Raw genomic sequence first — 23,791 nt, 5'->3', positions numbered from 1 at the left:
GCAAAAAAGAAAAAAAGAAAAAAAAAAGAGAAGAAGAAGAAGCACAACCATCTAACTCTTAACGTTACTATCTAGTATATGTTGGTCTATTAGATGGCTCGAATAATATTATGCCATCAAAAGAATAGTATCTAAACTTTGTTCTTTTGAAGTGAGATGCCGCTTCTTTATTAGATGGTAACATATACTAACAAGTAATTTGACAAGTAATGAATCAAGCAATTTTATTTAGTTGACCGTCTAAATTTAAATTTAAGAAGAAAGAGAGAACTAAAAAATTGATTTGAATTTTGTCCACCACTCTATATTTTAAAAACAAAAAAGAAGAAAATTACAAGTTATGAATCATTCAATTTATGAATGTCAACTCAATACTTATGTGTGTGTCTATACCCACACATATATGCATGTACAAATATATATATACATATAATATCCATTAAAAATAACACTAAGGGTAGCCAAGTAGTGTCCCAACTAGCATTTAAAGTAGAATTGTGAAACAATTAGGTCCCATTTGATAAAGCTGCATTGTGCTTTAATCTTAAAAATTATCCGAAAATGGTTTCTCAGATAATTATAAACATGTTTTTTTTCTTTAATGTCAAGCATAGGTGTATTCCGATCCAATAGGAACAAGCAGTAAAATAGCATTTTCCTTTATCAAACACGAAACCCATGCAAGGGACAAATATGAAATGGCAGTCATAAAGTTGTTCAACCAGACGATATTTTACACCTACAGGCCGCAAATGCATTGTCGGTTTAGGCACCATTTTTCTTCATCAATATTCCGAAAGGCCCCACGTAAAATTTTTGGGTCTACAAAGGTCCATTACCACCACCATTTCCAGAAACACTACGCATCAATCTCTGTCTGCTTTTTTTTTTTTTTTTTAAAAAAAATATCTCTGATTTGATTTGTATGGCTAGAATTCAAGCATCCGAAATTCCAATTAACCTAGATTTATAAAATTAAGAAAAACGGTTTGCACGAGCGTGTAGTTTTCAGTCCTTTTGTTTAGTTAGCCATCCGAACTTGATTCCACAAAAAATAGAAGTCAAAAATTATTTTTGGGTTAATCCGTCAAATCCATCCCTCCCTACCTACTTTTAACATAATTAAAAATATTGAAACAAAAATAAATTGGGTTCTACATTATTTTAATGCAAAATAAATTGTTTATGCTTATCATACGCTAAATATCATTCTCATTCATCCTAGTTCTTTTATACCATCCAAAGAGATAAGGTGTGTCCTATTTTCGAAGAGCCTACATTATACCATGTGTCCCACCTGGGCTAAAATGAAAAAAATAATTAATTATGGATGAATTTCGAAGTTAGCTAGAGTGTTTGGAATAGAAGATAACCCTCATATGTGTCTCATTTTTTTTTTTTTTTTTTGGAGTCTGTTATACATAGATATTACTGACATTACATCAGACATTACAATTAATATTTACAATCATACTATATAACTGGGACCACCATCATACATTGACACACTGAAGTATATGCCCAGATATTTTAAACCCTCTCTAATATTCGAGGGGTGCCTGCTCCACTCAATTAATTGATAATTGAGGAAGAACTGAAACTAAACTCCATAATGCTCTTATGGAGGCTCGAACCCTTGCACTCAACATTGTAAGTGCAAGGCTTCTCCCATTGGACCAAAGGCCCATTGGTATCATATGTGTCTCATTAATAAAGCACACGAGGTCACAATAACTTCAGAAGTGCTCACATGAAGAGGTATATGACATGCATTGATGAAGTAATAATATTTGAAATGAATCTAACTTGTCTTATTAGAGAAATGCTTGTAAATAGAGGTATGAGGATGACTGAAAGGAGAGGATAATTCACTTTTGAGATTGTGAACATTCTAAAGAGAGAAATATTCTTTTTTTTTTTTTTTTTTGCATGCGTTCTAATAGGAAAGTTGAGTTAAGCATTGAAGTGCTGTTTGCCGGTCCTCCAAAGTCCAAACCACGTTCCCGACCAGCAAACTGATTCCCACCCAGTAAGTTCTGAAGGTGTAACTCTCCGTTAGTCCCTAAAGGTGTGGTCGGATTACTTGCAGTGCAGTTGTAACCTTTATTAAAATTCAGATTTGATTCTTAAGAGTAATAAAGGAGTTAAAAACTGTATTTGGGCTTACCCACTCCCTTACTTTAAAAAAAAAAAAAAACTCTCTGTCACAAACTAAGCTAATTCAGCTGACACCCACTCATGTAAACTGGTTTTATAACCAATTGACAATTCTCGCCAGCTGTATCTATTAGGAATTATGATCCTGTTAATTTCATCAACTTATATCAATTCACATAATTTTGTTAGGCATTTTGGAAAGTGAAAGTTGTAATACCTAGATTTATAGTTTTTGTGCGGAAGACTCGTTTCGCTTCAGTTGTCGAAAAGGACTGAAAACAAAACCTGTGGATGAGAAAATCAAAGTACGTCTGATTTCTACAAGACCACCCTTGCCAAAATTGCCTGTGAAATGAGAGTAATTAAAATGGGAACTAGTGTACAAGCAATGAATATACATTCGTTTCCAAAAAAATTTAAAAATAACATTGCTATTTTTTTTTTTTCTAAAAATAAGGGATTCGATCCATGGTGATCAACTAAATAAATCTACTTGAAAACTACTCGGTCACACTCTTAAAAGTGAACACCATCATTTAATAAAGAATAATACTATATTTACAAAAATTTTATACAAATATGTATATATTTAAATTTAGATAATGTGACAATTGGCTTGTCATTCATTTATTGGTCTAGTGTAACTATCATATTAATGATGGTATTACTTTAAACACATCTCAATCACTCATTAAATAATAACACGTCATTTGTGTTAATTTTCACGACATAAACTTATTTATTCATATCGTGTTGTACTAAATAAAAGATTATGTTAAATTTTACCAACTCTACTTGTCCCAACACAAAGTAAGCTTCACAATTCTTTTCTGATAATTACCGATGTAGTTCAATATAGGCAACTAATCTCCTGGATCCGTAAAGCATCTTTTGCAATCTCCCTAATTACCTCCTCGCCTCTTCCTCATCCTCCACAGGGTCGCCGTAGTACCGCTTCCCTGCAACCATTCTCAACATAATACTGGAAGTAAACTCCAAAAACAATGTTTTCAGCTCCATCTTCGGAAACTCTTGGCGTGAATAAGTCGACAGTTTTTTCAATAACCGATTGATTTCATCTCTTCTAATTGATATAAACGCGTTAAGACGATTTGATGAGAATACCCTCGATAAAAAGACTATTAGTTTAATATCCATCATTAATCATCTTAACAGTAGGCAGAATAATTTAATTATACTTACTATTAGTATTTTAAATTCCAGGTAAATCAGTCATTTTATTTATTAATATTTTAATTAGTCTTTTACAGGCCAACGTATGCAATGAGTCTTGAATTTATTTTTTTAAAAGCAAAGGTGTAATTAATTTTTGAAAGGTCAACTAATAGTCTTTAACGAAAAAATAATAAAATCTAAGAATTTGTAATTATTTAGTAGTAAAATGTTAAGGTACTGTAGTTGCAATTAAATGTTATTCCGCAATAATTTTAGTAGTAAAAAGAAAATAACTTTAATAATTTATCATATGTAGAAATGTTTTTATTTGATTGATTTGTGTCCCAATTATGTTCCTGCTTTTGGTACAGCTATAATATATTATTTTTGAGTTTTTATTTTACAGTATTAAATTCTTGTGGTCATTGCAAGTGTTTAGAAATAGGAAAATGATAACTGAACTAAAGGACGGCAAAATGAAGACTGAAACGGCAGCATATTGATACCGTTTAGTGATTTATAATTTGCTTCTCCTTGGGTCCACGGAGAGGACAAGAGAGAGAGGAACCGTTTCTGTGCATTATTTTGTGTACAGCGACTGCCACGTGCATTATTTTTTATTGTATATTTTCCTACGGATAAGTGTTTGACGAGAGACAATAAAAAATTAACAATTTCTAAATATTTTAGTGGTCATGGCAATGCAAATACAATTAGTTAGTTCTTCTGCAACAGCAAGTCAGCAGCAGCGCACCTTGGAAACACCAAAATTAGCACTCACTAGAACCTTATGATCAGCAGCAGTCAGCAAATGGAGAAGAAGAACACAACCATTCTCTACGCTTGTGTTTCTTTTATATTCGTAATAATCGCTTTGATGAAGTTGTTTCAGTTTAAGGGAAGGAGGAGAGGCTACAAAAACCTGCCACCGAGCCCACCTTGCATGCCGGTCATCGGCCATCTTCACCTCATAAAGCCCCCGACACATCGCTTTCTTTACAACCTGTCGAAACAATACGGCCCAATTGTTTCCCTCAGATTCGGCTCCCGCTTCGTGGTGGTTGTATCATCCTTTGAAGCTGCGCAAGAATGCTTCACCAAAAACGATGTCGTTTTCGCCAACCGCCCGAAATCTCTCAGCGGCAAACACATCTCCTACAACTACACCACTCTCGTGCAAGCACCGTACGGTGACCGCTGGCGCAATCTCCGCCGCATCACTGCCATAGAAGTGCTCTCATCAAATCGTGTCGACGTGTTTTCACCCATCAGAAGAGATGAGATTAAACGGTTGTTGAAAAAACTGTCCGCGAATTATGCACGCGAAGAGTTTTCAAAGGTAGAGCTGAAAACACTGTTTTCGGAGCTAACGACTAATGTTATGATGAGAATAGTTGCAGGGAAGCGGTACTTTGGCGATGACGTACTGGAGGATGAAGAAGAAGCCGGGAGGTTCAAGGAGATTGTCGGGGAAGCTTTCGCCCTCAGTGGGACCTCGAATCCTGGAGACCACCTGCCTATGTTGAACTGGATCAGCAATTATGAGAAAAGAATTGTGAAGATTAGCAAAAGAATGGACGAATTTTTCCAACGTTTGGTTGATGAACGCAGAAATAAAAAGGAGGCTTGTTTAGAGAATACGGATTCCATGATTGACCATTTGCTTTCTCTGCAACACTCCGAACCACATTACTACACCGATCAGACTATCAAAGGGCTTGCGAAGGTTAGTAGATTCGATTGTATCTCTTTTTCAATCCCCACACACACACACACACACACACTGCGGCGATTTACAAAATTAACGACACCACACACACACACACATACAGACTATGCTGCTGGCAGGAACAGACACGACAGCTGTTACAATGGAATGGGCAATGTCCAACTTGGTCAATCACCCGGATGTGTTGCAGAAAGCTAGAGCGGAATTGGACACTCATGTTGGTCAACAACACCTATTCGATGAACCGGATCTTTCCAAACTAAAATATCTTCATTGTATCATCTCCGAGACCCTTCGGTTGTATCCAACAGCTCCACTCCTGGTACCTCACAGATCGTCTGATGATTGCGTCGTTGGAGGATTTGATGTGCCACGTGACACTACGTTATTGGTCAATGTATGGGCCATTCACAGGGATCCTGGGCTGTGGGATGAGCCCACTAAATTTGAGCCTGCAAGATTCGAAAATGGCGAAAGCGAGGCCCGTAAGCTAATGATGCCTTTTGGATTGGGAAGGAGATCTTGTCCTGGGATGGGGCTGGCCCAGCGTTTGGTAGGCTTGACTTTGGGCTCGTTGATTCAGTGTTTCGAGTGGGAGAGAATTGGTTGCCAAAAAATTGACATGACCGAAGGGAAAGGAATCACCATGCCCAAAGCTGAGGCCCTCGAGGTTCTGTGTAAACCGCGTCCCATCATCAACAAAATTCTACTTGGTAGCACTTGAGAATTTTTCAATTTGTTTTGTTTTGTGATGTTTCTCGGTTCTGGTTGTGTTTTAATTACAAATGACCCGAGCTACGTTATTGCATATTAAATATGGTTTTTGTTTACAGTCGCGGTTGTTGAATTACATTTTTTTTTTTGTTTAACTACTAATGATATGAAAACACTTCCTACCTTATCTGTTCTATATTATTTAATTGAATTAAATGTATTCTTTTTACCGATATTTATTGAACATGCCAGCACGTCAATTTCATTTGTTGGTTAGTTCGCCTGCGTTACGGCAGCAAGTGGTGATTTTTAATTTTTAATCATTAATTTCGGTTGCAACAGTGAAAATGGATAAGTACACCAACATGTAGAAAAATTGGGAGTAAAAGCACATTAATTCCATTCACACCAAAATCACTAAACCCACAACCTCATCAAATTTGAAGAACACATCTTTTTTACAAGTCACATATCTAACAGCCCTCGCTCCGATTCGGCTTGGAAGAGATGAATCCCTGAAAATAAAAAAGAAATCATCACCTATTAGCAGAAATTCCTTTCGACGCTAGTTTAGGACCTTGATTAATTTAGCATAATACCTGATCGTATTCGACACTGGGAATCCAGTCATTTGTTGCAGGGTTGCTTTTGTAAACAGGCCTATCGCCACTGTCGCATCCATTTGCCACACGAATATTATATCCATTTCCTTCATTCGCGACTCTTATAAACCCAGTTCCCGTCTGTTCAATCATAAAATTAAATAACCCAATGATAAAAAGGTGGGGAAGGGGGAGTTTGAACAACACTAGAGGAAGAATTAATATAATAATAATGGGAAAATGAAGATTAATTGAAGCAAAACCGTGTGATGGTCCTTGTCAATCGAAACCAACTGCTTATAGTACTGTGTCTCAACAAACTCATCTTGCGCCGTATTGTTTACCTCTGCTGAATATATAACCCCAACCTGCGGATACATGCTTGAATAAATAAAACATCTAGACTATTAAAAAAAAAATAATAATAAATGAAAATGGAAAGGAGAGATACGTAGATCGGGATGGATACGGACATGAGATTGGGACTGAAGAGATCGAAGCTTGTCGAGCTCGGGGATGTTTCCGTTGGCAGCAGATTGGTCGTTAGTGGGGGCAATAGAGTCAGGTTCGCTTCTGTTGGGCTTGGTGGGACGTTTTGGGGCCATGGAATCGATCTGAGCCCTGACCCGATTGGCGATCCTGACCTGTTCGACTGCGTCCAACACCTCGTCGCTCCGGCTTGGCTTAGTCACCGTCCACTGATCCACACCCGCCAACACCATCGTGATTCTTTTTTGACTAGCTTGTTTTGATGGCGCAATTGTCTTTTAAGTGCCTGATGGGGTCGGCAAAACCAAATGCATGTATATTATTTTATTTTGTAATATGGCAAGGAGGTGGAATGGCAAGAAATTGAAACTAGGGGCACACAGTGAAACCATTTTGACCCAGTCTTACGATTCTTTTTGGGTGGTTTTACTACTAGCTTCTAGAATATCAAGTTGGCCTTGGGCTTACATTGTTAGCCCAGATGCGGAATCAGGGTGACATTGGGCTTTTGAGCCGTAATTCCCTGGATTATTAGTGGCTCACAGCTTACTGGGTCAAAGTGTCTGTTCGGGCTAGTTAACATGCATCTAGTTCTAGCCATTTAAAAGCTCAGTACGGCACGCAATCACAAACTCAACAGAAGAATTTTGAGCTACTTGTTAACTTCTCCTACGAAAAATATTAAAGAGTGGTGATATTTAACCCCTAATTATATCTCACAAACCCCCATTTTTCAATTAACCCCATTAATAATTTTAAAATAATTTTTATCTCTTAATATACCCCACTTAATTCCTAATTTACCCTTATTATAATTTTTATCTTACTTCATGCACCCATTTATAAAACTTATAAAAATTATTTTAAAACAGAAAAAAAATTCTGATAATCGCCACCGTAACCATGGAAAAGAATTTAATAATTCCAGTAAGGATTGGACCACGAACCATGCCAAGTCAATCCTACAAAATCGAAGTATCATGCTAAGTCTATCAAGCCCAAAGTGAGTATAGAAATACAAGAATTAGCCAAGGGGGTAGACATGATAGTTCTGGAATTTCTTGCAAGTGCAGCTACCTTTTTCAGCATGCGGAGGTGTGGTGTTTACAAATTCAAGAAATTATATATTTAAGTATTGTAGTTAGTTTCAATTTGTATTGGCTTTTCTAGTTCTTTGAGTATCTTGACTGGTTGTTTTTTTGTTTACAAATTGAAGAATTTATGTATTTCATCATAGCTGTTAATAGTCTTCCAAGTGTTTGTCATTTTTACTGAATGAATAAAATTATTACTTTCATTCTCTGTACAAATGATCATTACTGTTTTTTTTTTCTATATACAATATATGAAGTTTTGCAACTGCCGAGTAGATTTTGACCACCAAAGTGACCAAATTTCTTAAATAAGCATACATTATGAATCTATCAAAGTAGAATTAGGTTCAAAAGTAGCTATTGTAACTCTCAAGTAACCCTTCTGATGGTAATTTCCTTGCTCATATCACATATTTAACAATTTTTTAACCTATTTACACTTGCAAGAAATAACAAAAGTAAAAACCAATTAAATCTTATTTATTCCTATATCAACATCTGGATATAGCTCTTCTAAAAAAAAAAATCCAAATATAGCTTCCTCTTAATGAAATACTCAGCAGATAGTACAAACTTCTCCAAACCAACAGCTGTCTGGCTTCAGTTAACACAACAGAAGAATTTTTCATGACTTTCCTTTCCCCATTAATTCCTTTCTAATAACAATCAATTTTAAGGATTTGAGAAAACCATGCAATTAAAACATCGACATGATATCTAATAGCAGAAATAAACTGATTTTCATAGCTCTTACTCAAAATATTGTAACAATGGGTAGTTGGGTACTACATTCAACCAATGGCTTTGTATCCCCTCTTAGTGTTAATAAGTTGTTGCTGTTTCTCTGGATAAAATTGTATTTTCTAAATAATATGTGAACTGAAATACTTATTACAAAACAACTTGCCCAAATCATTTAAAAAAACAATAAATAATGGAAATACTTATTGATCATCCAAATCAATTGTGTCTTTGCTTGCCACATTAGGTACTAAATCTTTAAAAGCAATAATGTTCCTATCATATGGAGTTGCCCATCCTTCTGCTACAGAAGAATGATATTTTAACCAACTACTTGCTATTGATGGCATCGGTGAACCTAGATTCATGAATACCTGTAATAAAAAAGTAAAATATTGAAAAATTCATAGTTAACAAGTGTTAAAAAAATCTTTTTTTTTCTTTTCTTAGAGGGTTGTGGTATGAAATAATAATTATTAACAAAATGTCTAAAAAACTACCTGTATGAAATGACAATTGTGAATGAATCCAATTGCAATAATCTTTTGAGAGGGCCATGGTAATGGAGTTGATCTGAGTGGAAGAAAAGTGAGACACTGCAGTTGAGATAAGAATATCAGCACAACATTATATTTAGAAGCGATAAGATATCCTGCTTCAGGGAAGGTCATCCAATAATCATTTGATGGATTGCTTTCAAAATATGAAAGTGACTGTAGAATCTCATCAGATCTACCTGCATACTTAAATATTTGGGTATAGTCATCAAAGTGGCTTTTTAATTCATCAATTAAGTCCCTCCTCACTTGAATCTAATTATCCTCACCCAAACCAATTAAATCAGCCACAACACGAAAACCACAATTACCATCTGCAGCAACATCTTTAACATGATGTATATATGGCCGCAATCCTTGTGGAAATGAATCAATGAAAGAAGAATGCTTAGGAAGTTGAGACTGGTGCACCTTTTTTCTTTGTCGTAGTTTAGATTGTACAGAAATCTTACTTGAAGATAAATGTGGAGAATGACTATTCAGTGCAGATAATACATGTTCAAATTTGGATGGATCTCGACGAGTAGAATTATCTGCCTTTGAAGAAGGTCGGCCTCGTGTTCTTGCTTTAGCTTCTGGCTCAATAAGATAAGTTGATGCTGGATTTGCTAGTTCTTTTAACTTCTTCAAAATCTGTAACTTTCCAGTGTAATCATTATTATTAAAACGCTTCAAAATCATCTCCATCTCAGTTGAACAACTTAAATCTGTAGTTTCAGCTTTGGTAGTAGGTAATAAGTCTAGTTTCTTCCAATGTAGATGTATAGAAGACAAAGGAATAGGTCTTCCTTCACGCTTATACCTTGCAATCTCATGTGCACATGGAATTCCATGAGTGCGTCGAACTACGCATCCACAAGCCAATGGATCTAAACCAATATAATCAGCTCGTTTAGACTCACAAAATATCATGTTGAGTGCATTTCGTGAAACAAATCCTCGCAATTCCTTGAAAACTGAAGGTTTGAAATCATATTGCACTATTGTTGAACTTCTCTCTAACGAAGCTTTAATCTCTGTATGCTGCAGTTCTACTAAAGCATGGATTTTAGTCCATAACGTCTCAAAAGTTCCTCGTGATGATTGTAGTTGCCTTTTTAATGCTGAATGAGATGTCTCAACCCTATTAAGAAAATACCAAAAAAAAAGTTATTTTTTCAATAATAAAATTAAATATAAGAATATATTTTAATGAATATTTACCTGTTTGAGGTTGTATTTCCTAAATGCATTATTGAATCAGTCCAAGCTGCAACAAATTTTTCCTTGTACTTATCCAGCCATGTGTTCTTCACATAATCAATAACTTCTTGATATCTAACAAATTCACTCTCCAAAAGTCTTAGGTGTTGCATATAATGGTCTTTTGTGGCAGATAGTACTAATATATTCCAATTAGTGATGAAAGATTCCCATACCTCATTAGTCTCAAATAACTTCTTACAGTTAGATAAAACATTTTTTGAGATATGCCATCTACACAGAATATGAGTTGCAGTTGGGAAAACATTTTGAATAGCATTCATTAGTGCTACCTCTCTATCTGTCACAATTACACTCGGTAACATATTATTATCCATAAAACCTTTCAATTTATCTAGTGCCCAACTGTAGTTATCCTCCCGCTCGCGTTCAATATATGCAAAACATACTGAAAATGTCATCTCAGTCGAGGTGAGACCAACCACCTCTAGTAATGGAAAAGCATACCTGTTGGTCTTGCATGTGCAATCCATAATTAACACATGTGGAAATGCCCGCAATAGGTCAATTGCAAAAGGATGAGCCCAAAATAAGTCCTTAACACTGTCTGTATCAGCATCACTTCGATACCACTCAATGTAGTTATGCTCAGTCAATTTGCTCATGAGTAGTTGCATCTTTGACCTACCGGCTAGTTCTTTAACCTTGTATCTATGTCTTGCATTGTAAATAGACCTCATAGTAGTAGCATTATATATATCTCTTTGCTTTATCGTATATAGTATATCCTTTGGCCTTGCATTACTTTTTGACATATCAATCAATAAGTTGTTCTCTTTTTCAGTAAGTCTACCTGCATATGAGTGCCCCTCAAGATGTTTTGCTGCAGGATGGTTATGTTCTGCACATATCACTTTCAAAACCCAACAATTGTCATTTGCCAAATATTGCCCTTTTAATCTGAATGGACAATTGCATTTTTTTGTTCCGGTTGCCTTAGGACATTTTGGCCTTTGACCTTCACTAGAAACACACTTGTAAGCACCACTTCTTTCACAAGCGAAAATTATTCTTGGATTTCTACCATGTGCACTTACATCTGACTTTTTTATTATAATGACATATCCATTTCTCTTTCCAGCATTTCGCGTCCACTCAATTAATTCTTCCCTGCTATTAAAAACCTAATCAAAACAAAATTATAATATATCCAATTAGAAAGCTTTGAATAATATTAATTAATAATAAAAAATTAAAAAGTGAAAGTTAACTGTCTACCTTGTCAGTGCTGAAAACACAAGCACAATCATCTACAATGTTCGATTCTCTTGTGACATTGTTTCCGTGATTAATAGGCTTTTCATCCTAAAATTTGTTAGAAATATAAAATTATTAGGGTGTTGAAAATAAATAGAGTACAAAAATTAAAGGGAAAAAAACTTTAAACTTACTTCTTCTTCATCCGCTAGTGAGTACTGCAAATTAATTTCTTCCATAGTTACAAAAGCAAGGAGTATATAATATATGAAAAGAGATAATTTAAAAAGTTAGATTCTAGGGTTTTATACAAATTTTAAACGAACTCGCTTTTCCCTATACTAGAAGAAGAAGACAATCAACCATGGGTCACTCGGTAGAACTCTCACTCCAAGACTTACAGGTTCAGTTGTCGTGCTTGTTGAGTTTATGGGATCATGCAAGAATCAGGAAATAAAGGCTTATTTGCTACAAACAATACTTCCGTAGCAATAACAAGGAGATTGTTTCATTAAATGCCACTAAACCAATAATCAGGCAATATAAGGACCATTCTTATGACTTTTTGTTTCATCTATGATGCTTGTAGGGAATTTCTATTTCTCAAGGATTGTTCTAAGAAGATTTGACTGAACGTTTAACAAAGCAATTGTTGGCTAAGAATATTATTGATCATTATAATTAGGGTTTAATCAATTCTCACCAAAAAAAATTAAAAAGTTAAAGGAAATTAGGGTTTAAAAAATTAGACTAGTTTTATTAATTATTAATAAAAATTATTATGTGGGTGTACTTAAAATATATTTATCCTTTTAAGTCATTTCATATAAGGATAAAATAAGTATTAATATAAAAATAATTAGTGGGGGTTGGTGAGATATAATGAAGGGGTCAAATATCACCACTCAATATTAAAATCTGAACGAGACCCAACAAAGATAAATAAATAAAAGAAATTTTGCTAACGGACATCCACATCCTCCTCTTGATTTCCGGGATCAGATAGTGTCAATTACTAGCGCTGAAGAGGGAAGATATTCAAGTCTTTTTCATCCTTGAGAAAATAATCTCACCTCACTGTACAGTATCAGTTTAACCTGTATATGGTATTTACCAATTTCCAGGTTTTGGAAGCCTTCAAAGGATCAGGCCTTCCATCATCGGTTAATCTTTTCAGGAATCGGATATAGGATGGAAAATATATAGCATCCCAAAATGCCCTAGATTAAGCAAACAGACCAATCTGCTGCCTTAACCCATTAGCAAGTAGATTGCAAGGAGTGCCATTATTGTAGAATTCCTACCATTGTGGGGCCTTCTGCTTCACCCACCAAATGCAAGACGAAATTCAATACATTTAGCCAGTTTCTAAGTTTTCCACGGGTCCACATTTACTTTAGCTTACATAATTGGCCTGTATATAGTCAGCTATTTCGATATCAAGGGGCGAGGGCATCTTCTAATGGAGAGCATAAATTTCTATCGTCGTGGCATATATTTTGTATTCCTGTCATAAAATTATGTGATCATTATGTTTTTTTTTCCCAGATTTTCATGTTTAATTTTTCAACTATGTCAACACAAGTATCTTTCAGCCACTACGTATTCAAAATTCACAGAGATTAGCTTTCCTCCAACTAAATTCATGGCTAAGATTCAAACCATAAAAGTCCCTAAATCTTCATCCCCTCTTATTTTTCTCCTCCATGTCTTATCAGTGGGGCTTACTTGTGCAGCTTACGCTCTTCCAGACAAGTACTTCATCAACTGTGGTTCAGATACCAACATGAATCCCGGCAATCCGACATTCAGTGGGGATCTGAGTTCAGATTCCATCTCCTTTTCAAAGCAGAACTATCCTGTTTAAAACAGCAGCCAGTTACTAGATATATTAGTTCTCTATCAAACAGCAAGAGTTTTCAATCAACCACCTCCCTACGAATTTGATGTTAGCAGTAACGGTACTCATCCAGATGCGCCTTCATTTCTTTGCTTTCTCCTCTGCAATCAATCTCTTCAAAGCTGTTTCCGACGTTTCGACCTCCGATTAGTTTGTGCTGATGCATAATTTTAATGTCCAAAACAGTAGGCAGTCTCCAGTAAATATAGCGTCTACTTTAGGCCTCAAGAATCATCTTTCGCGTTTGCTAGTGCCATTGAAGCCTTCCCTGTGGACCCTTTACCTCTTAAGTTTCATTCATGATAATGCTTCATAAGTTAGTCCTCCAGTTTTTAAGACTAATTATTAAAGGGGCATTCACTCGAAGGCTCTACGAACAATTGATAGGATCAATGTTGGTGGCCCTATGATTACGCAAGAGAATGACAATCTAGGAAGGAACTGGATTCGTGATGATAATTACCTGTACAACCCGGATACAGCGGGTGCAGTTCCTGTGGTGAATGGACCTAAGAAAAAGCAGTTCATGGTTGTAGTTGGCTCAGTGCTTGCATGTTCGGTTCTGATTTGCATATTGGAAATTGTACTGTTTTTTGTTTGATATGGAGAAAGCAAAAGCCTGATGAATTTCCTTTAGCTTTGGATTGGTGTCTGTTACATGTACATGAAGGAGGGGGTTCTTATCGTGGGGTCCCTGAGGGAACTGGCTTCCCAATGCATAATGTAAACTTTGGATTAAAAATTACTTATGTGGAAATTAAGTTTGCGACGCACAATTTCGATAGAAAGTTAGTAATGGTAAGGGAGTATTTGGGAATGTCTACAGAGGAACTCTCAGGAACAGCATGAAAGTTGCGGTAAAACGAGGCGAAACAGGCTCAGGCCAAGCGCTTCCAGAATTCCAAACTGCAATAATTGTCTTATAAAAAATTTGCCATCGCCATCTTGTTTCCTTAATTGGGTGTTGTAATAAAAGGTCTAAAGATGATGCTAGTATGAGTTCATGGAAAAAGGAACTTTGAAAGATCACCTATCTAAGTCTTCTCATTAGAAAATAAAGTCTTCTCTCAACTGGGAATTGAAGATGTCAGGTAAAGTTACACAATTTGAGTTTCTTTAGCCTTTGCAATTCGTATTAGGTAAATATAATCTGGACAAGCTTGCTTCTGCTTTCGCTGTTTATTAGTTCTAATATATTCTGTATGCTTTTTAAGGCAACTGATAAGTTATACTCTGTTTGTAAGAAAATTTGTATAATTGGAATATATTTTAGGACAACAACTAGATTTTATTTTCAACTGTTACATAGGTGGCTAAAAAACTAATAGGAATTTATTTAGGCTTTATTTAGTATTGAGATGTTATGCAAATAAAACTATAATTGTAAAATAATAATTTTGATAAGAAAATAAAGGTATTATAAACCTTTCATCATATAATTGTAGTGTAAAATAAACTTATCCTTCAAATCATTACAACTAGTTTTCGCCAAACACATTAGTATTTAAAGGTAGACTTATGACTTTTTATTACCCCATACTAATTTATAAATTTAATTGGGTAATATTTGTGTGAATATCCGTCCATGTAAAACAGTAAAATAACATATGTATTAAGCAAGGCAACTATAAATTTTTTTTAGTAAAATACATATATTTAATAAAAGAATGACAACTAAGTAACAAATAAGCTTATAATATAAGTTATTAAACTTGGACATTAAAAATTATTTATGAAATTATCTTTATTTTAATAATAGAGAATATGATATGTGTTGTCAATTGTTACTATATCATTTTGTAACCTTTTAATACTAGTGACAATATTATATATTGGCATCTTTTTTTTTTCAATTAGACCAAACTATGATATTTTTATAATAAGTTAAAGCAATACTAACATTTTAATCCCATAACTATTTTAATTTATTTAATAAACATATAATTTAATTACTTTATAAAATAAGTTTCTAACTCTATTTATTATTTTATTAAATTTATTATAAATTAAGGGGTATCAATGAAATTTTCTTGGGCAAGGGGGTCCTAGCATTAATGGATACTAGTCGTGGCTTTTAAAGAAAGGCGAGCCTAGCAAAGGTAAAGTTTAACAATACGAGGGAATGCCGTCCCTAAGCTGTCATTATGCAAGTAAACATCAACACCAGGGGGAGGGGCAGTCAAAACATGGATCCCAATAGGAAGTGAGAGTGCGAAATTAATGTAGCGTAGTCGTGGCTTTTTAATTACAGCTACAAAATTCTATATATTCGATAGTATTTTGTCTATGTTATTGACTTTAAAAATAATATTTACCTACTTGTATCGACTTTTATCTCGGTTGAACCTTCCATCTCCAAGTATCTCAACTTTTAAACACAAGGAGTCTTGACTCTTGAGTGGCACGACCAACAATACACAGGCAATTGTCAATTCCATTGTCAAATACAAAGTAACACATAAACCTGAAATTTGGTCACACGGGGCTTTTTTGTTCAACGCTTACCATCGATTTTTGACTTGGCTTAACTGGCAGAAACTCGCCAGGTTGCCTGTAATAATTCCATTTTTTTGCGTATTAGATTGTGATGCTCCTAATTACACCACAAAAGATTTTTAAATACTCCATCACATCGCATGTTTGGAAAATAATAATTTTTAGGTACAATTTCATTAATATATAGCACACCTTTTTTGTCCAAGAAATTTTTAAATCTGTTGGCGTTGGAATTTTTTATGCGGAGACTAGAAAAATAGGGAAGTGAGTTGAATTTTTTTTAATAATTGAGGGTTGAGTTATGAGCTCTTTTTCTTTTCCTTTCTTCTACCTCTTTTCAAAATTTTAGAGCGAAGCAAGTAATCGGAAATAAGTGACTTTGCTGGCAAGTTGCTACACAATTTGGAAACTATTTCTTAAACGATGAACCGATCTTCAAGTTGATACCTTTATACATTCAGGCGCGATTTGAAATTTGCTTCGGCTAACAACATATCAAATCCAATGATACCCATAACAAAAACTGACAATTGATTTATCACGCAAGATTAAAAGACAAGATCAAAGAATTTCTCTGCCTGTTACTAAAAACTTGGTCCATTGTACAGTAGCTAGAAACATATATTACAACACCTACGGTACCAGCTACCAATAACAAACAGAAATCTAGAAATGAAATTAACTAAACAAAAGGAGTCTTGAATAACAGAGGATATTAGTGGCCAGAGCCTTTCCTGCTAGGTCCTGAAGCCAACGTAAACACTTGCTCCTTTACCAAAACCCGGACAGTCAAGTCCTTATTATTGGCGGAGTTAGCTGATGATGATGATGATGATGATGAAGATGAAGAAGATATCTCGACAGAGCTCTCATCTGTTCCCCCTGATCGAAGAGCCCGAGAATCAACACAAATTGAATGAGAAAGAATCATCATCATCAAGATCATCAGAACTAAACGCAGGTGTCTCATTGTTGATGCTGCCTGCTGCATGGTGAAGTTAATTTCGTCCTTCCGAATTTCAAGGACTCAAGTATTCAACAACTCTCCCCTTGCTTTTCAAATATTCTCTCTTTCGTAAATTAAAGAGCGGCTTGGCATTTCCATTGGACAGGGTACCGTCCTTTATATAAGGAACGATTTTGGTGGCAAAGGCACGCTAGTAAAGGACGGTGAAGGGCTTTTTGGTTGTGGGGACTCTTTTTAAATTATTTGAGGATTTGACTCCAACAACTTTATATCGTTGGTCTGTGATCGGATGCTGAGTTTGAAGTTTGAACCAAGTTTTATTTTCACGCTTGTGCTTCGTCAGAAATTGACTTTAGAATCTTGTTACCATTTCAGAATGCGCAATAGATCCCTAAGTAACCACTAAGCTGAATATTTTTTTCCAGAAAAAATGAATACCAGACATCAAATGGGAGGTGCTTAAAAAACTAGAAACTAGCCAGCTAGAAAATAATGCAAAAATTATGCAGGCCATTGTTATTCTTGATACCATTTTAATGGTAAGCGACGAAAGTGTACATGATATTATTAAAGGTAACTAATAAAGATAATCCTTCTTTTAAGAATCCAAACCCAATCAAAATCCTGTTCGTATAGTTTGAAAATGCTGTATGCTTCGCCTTACGTGTCTTCCCAAGCACTAAGCAATTTCTTTTCACGATAGACTACCGACCGGCCTGTGGAGCTCCAAGAAGTTAGAGCGTGCGTAGATAATATATTATAGGAAAAGAGCCGAAGGGTGTAGGAATTTCTGTGTCTTTATTGAAAGGGAAAAGTCTGGGTTCTCTAAAAAAATTTTTACTTGAGAAGGTAATTTAAAGTTCTATCTATTAATTGTATTTATTTTATTCAACGGTTTCTGGATGGAGAAATAAGTTCCGTATTTTAACTTTAAATCCTCGTTATTGGATTGAGTGAATTTAACGGATGAAATATTAAGTTATTTTTTAAAGTCAAAATTTTAAATTAAGAAACCATTGCAAAAAAATAACAGGATAAAATTATGTCTACTTGGTTGGATGGATGGAGTTTCTGGCAAGGCAAAGGCTAAGATAAAAATGAATATTAAACAAAGTATAGATGCGAAGAACGCATGAAATTGACCCACTGAATTCTTAATCGCCACAACTTTTTGAATTGACGATACACTTCCGGATTTTGCTCCATTCGTTATTAGCTTAACGACAGCCTGCCAATGAAAGTCTCTTTCCGGTTAGCATTTCGATTACTTGACCTTTAATTTGTATAAGCTTCAAGATTATGTCAATGACAGTTGTTGAATTTTTTTAAGCGAAAGAAAATCTTTATGGAAGATCAACAATTTTTTTTTTTTAAATTTTATCTTTTATTTCAAGCTCCCAGCTATGCACAAAAATTTTAAATCACTACGTGAGATTGGCGAATCTTAATTCGTTATGGATTTGTGAAGATTTTTCCGAAAATCTCATCATGTGAGCTATATATATTTCCATAAAGCAATTAAATGATTATTGTGGGTTGGTCAACACATGAAGCAGCATGTTTCGGGTACGTTCTTTGAGTTTTGCAACTTGGGGGAATCTTACTGAAAAACGTGGATGAAATTTTTTAGGCGTTATAAACTCTTACCTTTATTTATTTTCTTTTCTTTTTGCGTGATAGTGTCATGTAATTGTTAACTTTTTTTAAATTAACAATTAAAAGTCTACAAATTTCAGCATAGTTGTATCAAATCGAGCCCAATAGCTTATGGCTTTTAATTAAATGAAACCCTTTAAATAATACATGAGGTGATTATGACACTATATTCCGGGAGAGTGACAGGTCAGTTGTCTCATTATTGATAATTTTTTAATTAAAATTTTAATCATCGAAGTATTCCAGTTAAATTAAACTTGGACCCCAAGTCTTTCACTTGTTTTTTACACAAATCATCTTGGTCAATAGACAATTGGACACGTTTGTTTGAATACAATCATACAGAAAAAGTCATGATCTCATTTCAATTTTATCTTTAAACTCTTTCAGTCTAAAAAGAAAAAAAAAATTATTTAGAGTTTCAACATATCATTTTTTTTTTCCAGGATTTTGAAAGAGTATTAGAAAGGTGCGAATAGCGCACGACTTTGGGTTTAATTTGACAGCTTATGTCAATAGCCAAAAAGGAACGAAGAACGAAAGTCGTGACAGCTTATCTAATCCGTACAGGAGTGTCGTATGTCACTATTTGGGCTTTTCTGGGCCCAAAAGCCTTATTCTTGTCTTAATGTCCAGTTTAATTAAATAATCCTTTTTTCACGGGTCATAATCTAATTTAACCCGTTTTCCTTAAAGCTTCCTATGCTTGGGCATTTAATTCAGCTATTCTCCTCTCATGCGAACTCGACCCTTTCTCTAATTTTTTTTAGAAATTCTAGAATATATCAAAGCTATCATATCAAGTCATATAATAAATAAATAATATTATAACATATGTATATTTATTTTGAGTTAGCTTTCAATATAATCATATAGTAATATATAGTCAGCTTTCAAATGATGTTATGACATAAGAAATTCCATAAATATGAGTCAGCTTCCAATATGGGAATTTTGCACTTGATTAAAATGCGGGACAAGTTTATAATATTGTAAAATGCCTTTTTAGTATTTTACAATGTTGTAAATCGGTTTATAATATTATAAAAGTCTATCGAAAGACTAACTTTACAGTTGATTTTATAGCAAACTTGATCGTCTCTCTTCCGTTGGGGTTTCATATATTCCATAACCCTCCAGTTGTTGCTGCTCCTCTTGTTACTCATGATATGTATGGGGTGATTTATCCCCGTTTAGTTTCTCCTTAACTCTTTTTTAGAGTCCTCTTGTATCATATATATAAATAAAGATAGAAAGAGACACACACATATATTGAATAATCAGACAATAATAAAAGAAATTTGTAAATATGGCTGAAGTTAATGCTTGCTTATTGTTAATAATGGCCTCATTTTCTAGTAATTTCATTAATAAAACGATTGATATTGGCATCAGAGGAGCCACCATCCTCCAAGGCTTTCTTTGCTGCTTCTTTCCAGGCCACAGCCCTCTTCTTCATTTGCGTTGCATTGAGGCCTTGTGTTGCCTCGTCAATGCACCTTTGCACTTGTTGAATGCTAAGCGTTCCATCTTCCTCGTTTCTCATCCTCACACCAATCTTGAAAACATCAACCAAAAGCTTCGCGTCCGTTGGCTGATCTGTCCATTCCGGATAAGCAATCACAGGCACCCCAGCCGCCACAGTTTCCAGGGTTGAATTCCATCCGCAATGAGTAAGGAAGCAAGACACGGCCGCGTGCATAAGTACTTTCTCTTGAGAACACCATTTTACGACCAAGCCTCTGTCTTTTGTCTCTTCCAAGAACCCAGCTCGCAGCACTCCTCCCTCCTTATTCTCTTGGGACCTAATCACCCAAAGAAATGGTCGTTTGGTGTTTATCAGTGCTGCGGCTATGCTGTCTATCTGATTTTGCGATAACACAAGTAAGCTCCCAAATGATATGTAAATAACCGATGAAGGTGGCTTCTTGTTAAGCCATTGATGTATTTCTATGCAAGAACATTCTTCAGCAGTACTCCACATATCCAAACTAGGAGCAGTGGCGTTTTCTTGTTTTCCAAGCATAAATGGTGACACTAATGGACCCACGGGAATAATTGGAGTAAACGTAGCCATCGACGCTACCACATTCTCTTCTAGCTCATAGAAAGAACTTCCCAGAATCCATTTTACCTTATCCAATTTTTGCACGAAATCTAAACCAATTGCTTGAAGTGTGTAAAGTAACCAGTGAAAGCAATTCAGTGGCATTCAAAATGACTTGAGAAGAGTGTGTTTTGGTGTTTAAATACAAAGCTAACTAAAACGGTATCAGTGACTGTCGTTTAAGTTAGTGAAACACATGATGCGCACGTGAATGGTTCTAATGAGAAGCCGTTAAAAGTCGTTGATGAAGCATGGCTTGCACGTGAGCATCTGGAATTAGTTTTCCAGGAGGTTATCAGCAACTAAAAGGAGCCGATTCTGGTGCAGATAGCTGGCTACGAATCATGAGTATAAAAGGGGGTTAATCTCTCATATGAGGGAATTTAATTTTCATGAGATACAATCTGTAAATTCTCTGTAATCTTGAGTTCATTCAATAAAAGCCTGAAGTCTTGTTCCTCTGTGGATGTAAGCTAAGTGATTTAGCTGAACCACGTTAAAACTCTTCTGTTCTTTATTCTTTAGTTTGATTAGATTCTTTGATTCTTAAACCATTGATTGTTCTGTCCAGTTGAGGTTCTTGATTAAATCTTTTTCAAGTCATCTATAGACAAGCATCTAGGAATCTGATTTTGGATCTTGGGCAGAAGCTAAAGGTGTTTGAGCAACTAAAATACCCTTTAGTTTCTACAAAGTGAATGGGACCTGAAGGAAGGAGAGATGAAGGAAGTTCGTTTACTAGTAACGATGGCATAGCGGGCAAATGGACGGCCTCATTTGGGTTCTCTAAAGATGGGAATAATTGCGGATGCTTAAAGTAATGATAGTAAATGTAGTAGGCAGCGCAAGCTTGGATCCAAAGCACTGCACAAGGGATTTTGTGCTCTGCTGCAACATCGGGGACCCATGGCATAAAGGGATTGGTGATGATGCAGGATTTTTTTTTGTCGTTGTTGGAGAGATTGTTAATAATACTTGAGAGATTCTTGGACCCTACCTTTTGAAGTGATTCAATGAAGGCACCTACGTATTTGATGCGATCAAAGTCGTCGCTGAGGCCATCAGGGAAGAACACAAATTGAACCGTGCTTTCGGTGATGCGAGTAGCCGTGAGGTTGAGCATCAAGTGCTTACGCGCAGCTTCAGTGGTGGCGACAGTCACATGAAGGCCCTTCGAAACGAGGCGTTTTGCGAGCCTGAGAGTCGTGGTTCAAGTGCCCATGCGTTGAGAATGTGACCATTAAAACACGTACTTGCACTTCGCTTCCCATCGCTAGCTTGTGTGACTGAGTGAGCAAGAAGGCAATTGGGTAATTTTAAGATTCTTAAAGAGAAAGAAAAACCAGTTCAATTGCACTGATATTAAGCACTTCAATGTTCTATGTTACAAGTTAAACTGATTTTATATGTCTAAAGAATCATATATAACCTAATGTCGTCAATGAATTTTAATTTTCTGAATTATCGTTTTTAATTATTCTAAAACCTGAATAAAAATAACTTTAATTTTCTATGAAATTACCATCTATATCACTGCACAGGGCACACACAACAATGAAGCAAAGCCTTTTAAGGAATATCAGGCAGGATCTGACAGTGGAGATCTTCCATTTCAAACAACATGGAAAAGAATTCAATTCCTACCCTTGCCTGTCTTGGCAGCTTGATTGTTGATACTGGGGTATTTGAGTAGATAAGCCTAAAATTAACTTTTATTCAAATTTTGAACCGCTATAGAACTTAATTCTTATTCAAAATTTAACTACTGTGCTATTTCATGCTTACTTGCCCCTTTTAAGAAAATTTCCAGACCTTTTTCCAAACAAGATGGTTTCCTTATAACCCGCACGGCCGCACCTGCCATAACCTAAAACACTAAACTGGCTAATAGGAGTATGCCAAATTTATGAGCCATGGAGAGAGCCCACTCGAAGTCTCCAATTCACCCCAAACTCATTAAAGAATAAATAAAAATTAAGCTAATAACAAAGTTTCCGAAGTCTTTAATTGATAACAAACCTACTCCAAAAGTCTGCTTTGGTGAGTTTGAGATCAGGTTCGATGGGTAAATATCATTTTTCCAAACCTATATAAATTGGCATGGCCAACTCACAAACTGGCTCTAATTCTTTGCAGTTTATCATCAACAAGGCAAAATGAAAATGAGTTGAATCCCCACGTGTCTAATTCTCAGCAGTATATTTCGGGGTCAGCAATAAGCCAAACGAAAAAGACAGGAACTTGAAACAAACAATTTGCCGCAACCATATTTCAGCTGAATTGAAAGAAATTGAATCCTTTGGCGGGACTCAACTTTACCTATGTGGATGGCCCTTAAAGTTATTTCATTCCAAAATGTTATTTATATTTCTTAAAATTAAAGGAAAATAAAAGTTACACCCACTAGTGGAGCCAGTGTAGCTGCATTCATGGTCAGTTAAGCTGCATTCATAGTTTGGATTATAAATTGAATTTGTCTCAACTAAAATAATTTTTTGACTACATCCCTGGCTCCAAGGGTTGGGAAAATACTCGTGTGCACCCTAGGTTTTTAATAAAGGATGCCCTTTTGATTATAATTCTCTTTAATTTTTTTAATCCAAAAAATTTGACTCTAATATTTATAATAATAGAAATATAATATTAGAATAAATGTAATAATATTTTCATTTAAAATAATTTCAATATTTAATTTTTTTAATATTTTACTATCTATTAGACATATGTTATTATATCAAAGTAATTTTAATAATCAATAGAAACATATTATTAAAATTAATATATAAAAATTAGAATTATTTTGAATATTATAAAAATCATTTTAATATTATTGATATGTGAGATATATTTTATTAATAGTAAAATCAATTTAACCCAGTGATTTAATTAAAATCTTTATAATAATTGCAAATATATTATTAAAATAAATATAATAATTGGAATTTT

At 35.0% G+C, this 23,791-nt stretch overlaps 5 protein-coding genes and 1 pseudogene across 5 annotated transcripts; 2 read left to right on the top strand and 4 right to left on the bottom strand.

Annotated features, from left to right (window-relative positions):
* The first annotated feature begins 4,002 nt into the window (after nt 1-4,002).
* On the top strand, nt 4,003-5,952 carry LOC18035820 (cytochrome P450 81E8). Its single transcript, XM_006425935.2, has 2 exons — nt 4,003-5,059; nt 5,166-5,952. The coding sequence occupies exons 1-2, from the start codon at nt 4,124-4,126 to the stop codon at nt 5,784-5,786; spliced, it is 1,557 nt and encodes a 518-aa protein (XP_006425998.1). The 5' UTR covers nt 4,003-4,123; the 3' UTR covers nt 5,787-5,952.
* Nucleotides 5,953-6,144: 192 nt separating this feature from the next.
* LOC18035819 lies at nt 6,145-7,186 on the bottom strand. The gene is made up of 4 exons (XM_006425934.2): nt 6,852-7,186; nt 6,642-6,746; nt 6,376-6,519; nt 6,145-6,291 (listed from the first exon to the last, which is right to left on the bottom strand). Exons 1-4 carry the CDS (start codon nt 7,098-7,100, stop codon nt 6,250-6,252), a joined length of 540 nt encoding a protein of 179 aa, XP_006425997.1. The 5' UTR covers nt 7,101-7,186; the 3' UTR covers nt 6,145-6,249.
* A 2,327-nt stretch (nt 7,187-9,513) lies between these two features.
* On the bottom strand, nt 9,514-10,511 carry LOC112096847. Its single transcript, XM_024180969.1, has 2 exons — nt 10,463-10,511; nt 9,514-10,382 (listed from the first exon to the last, which is right to left on the bottom strand). Exons 1-2 carry the CDS (start codon nt 10,489-10,491, stop codon nt 9,515-9,517), a joined length of 897 nt encoding a protein of 298 aa, XP_024036737.1. The 5' UTR covers nt 10,492-10,511; the 3' UTR covers nt 9,514.
* A 47-nt stretch (nt 10,512-10,558) lies between these two features.
* On the bottom strand, nt 10,559-12,021 carry LOC112096758 (PKS-NRPS hybrid synthetase CHGG_01239-like). Its single transcript, XM_024180421.1, has 4 exons — nt 11,914-12,021; nt 11,741-11,827; nt 10,678-11,646; nt 10,559-10,576 (listed from the first exon to the last, which is right to left on the bottom strand). The coding sequence occupies exons 1-4, from the start codon at nt 11,956-11,958 to the stop codon at nt 10,559-10,561; spliced, it is 1,119 nt and encodes a 372-aa protein (XP_024036189.1). The 5' UTR covers nt 11,959-12,021.
* A 62-nt stretch (nt 12,022-12,083) lies between these two features.
* Nucleotides 12,084-14,670, top strand: LOC112096757 (annotated as a pseudogene).
* Nucleotides 14,671-20,086: 5,416 nt separating this feature from the next.
* LOC18035805 (UDP-glycosyltransferase 84B2) lies at nt 20,087-22,116 on the bottom strand. Its single transcript, XM_024180420.1, is given in 3 exon segments — nt 20,087-20,907; nt 21,515-22,052; nt 22,054-22,116. Coding segments are annotated over 3 exon segments (1,422 nt in total).
* Between the last annotated feature and the right edge of the window lie 1,675 nt (nt 22,117-23,791).

Source organism: Citrus clementina, unplaced genomic scaffold (genome assembly GCF_000493195.1).
Source record: "Citrus clementina cultivar Clemenules unplaced genomic scaffold, Citrus_clementina_v1.0 scaffold_7, whole genome shotgun sequence".
NCBI classification, from domain to species: Eukaryota; Viridiplantae; Streptophyta; class Magnoliopsida; order Sapindales; family Rutaceae; genus Citrus; species Citrus x clementina.
The sequence above is the reverse complement of the archived record's forward strand: the minus strand, read 5'-3'. Positions and strand labels throughout refer to the sequence as shown.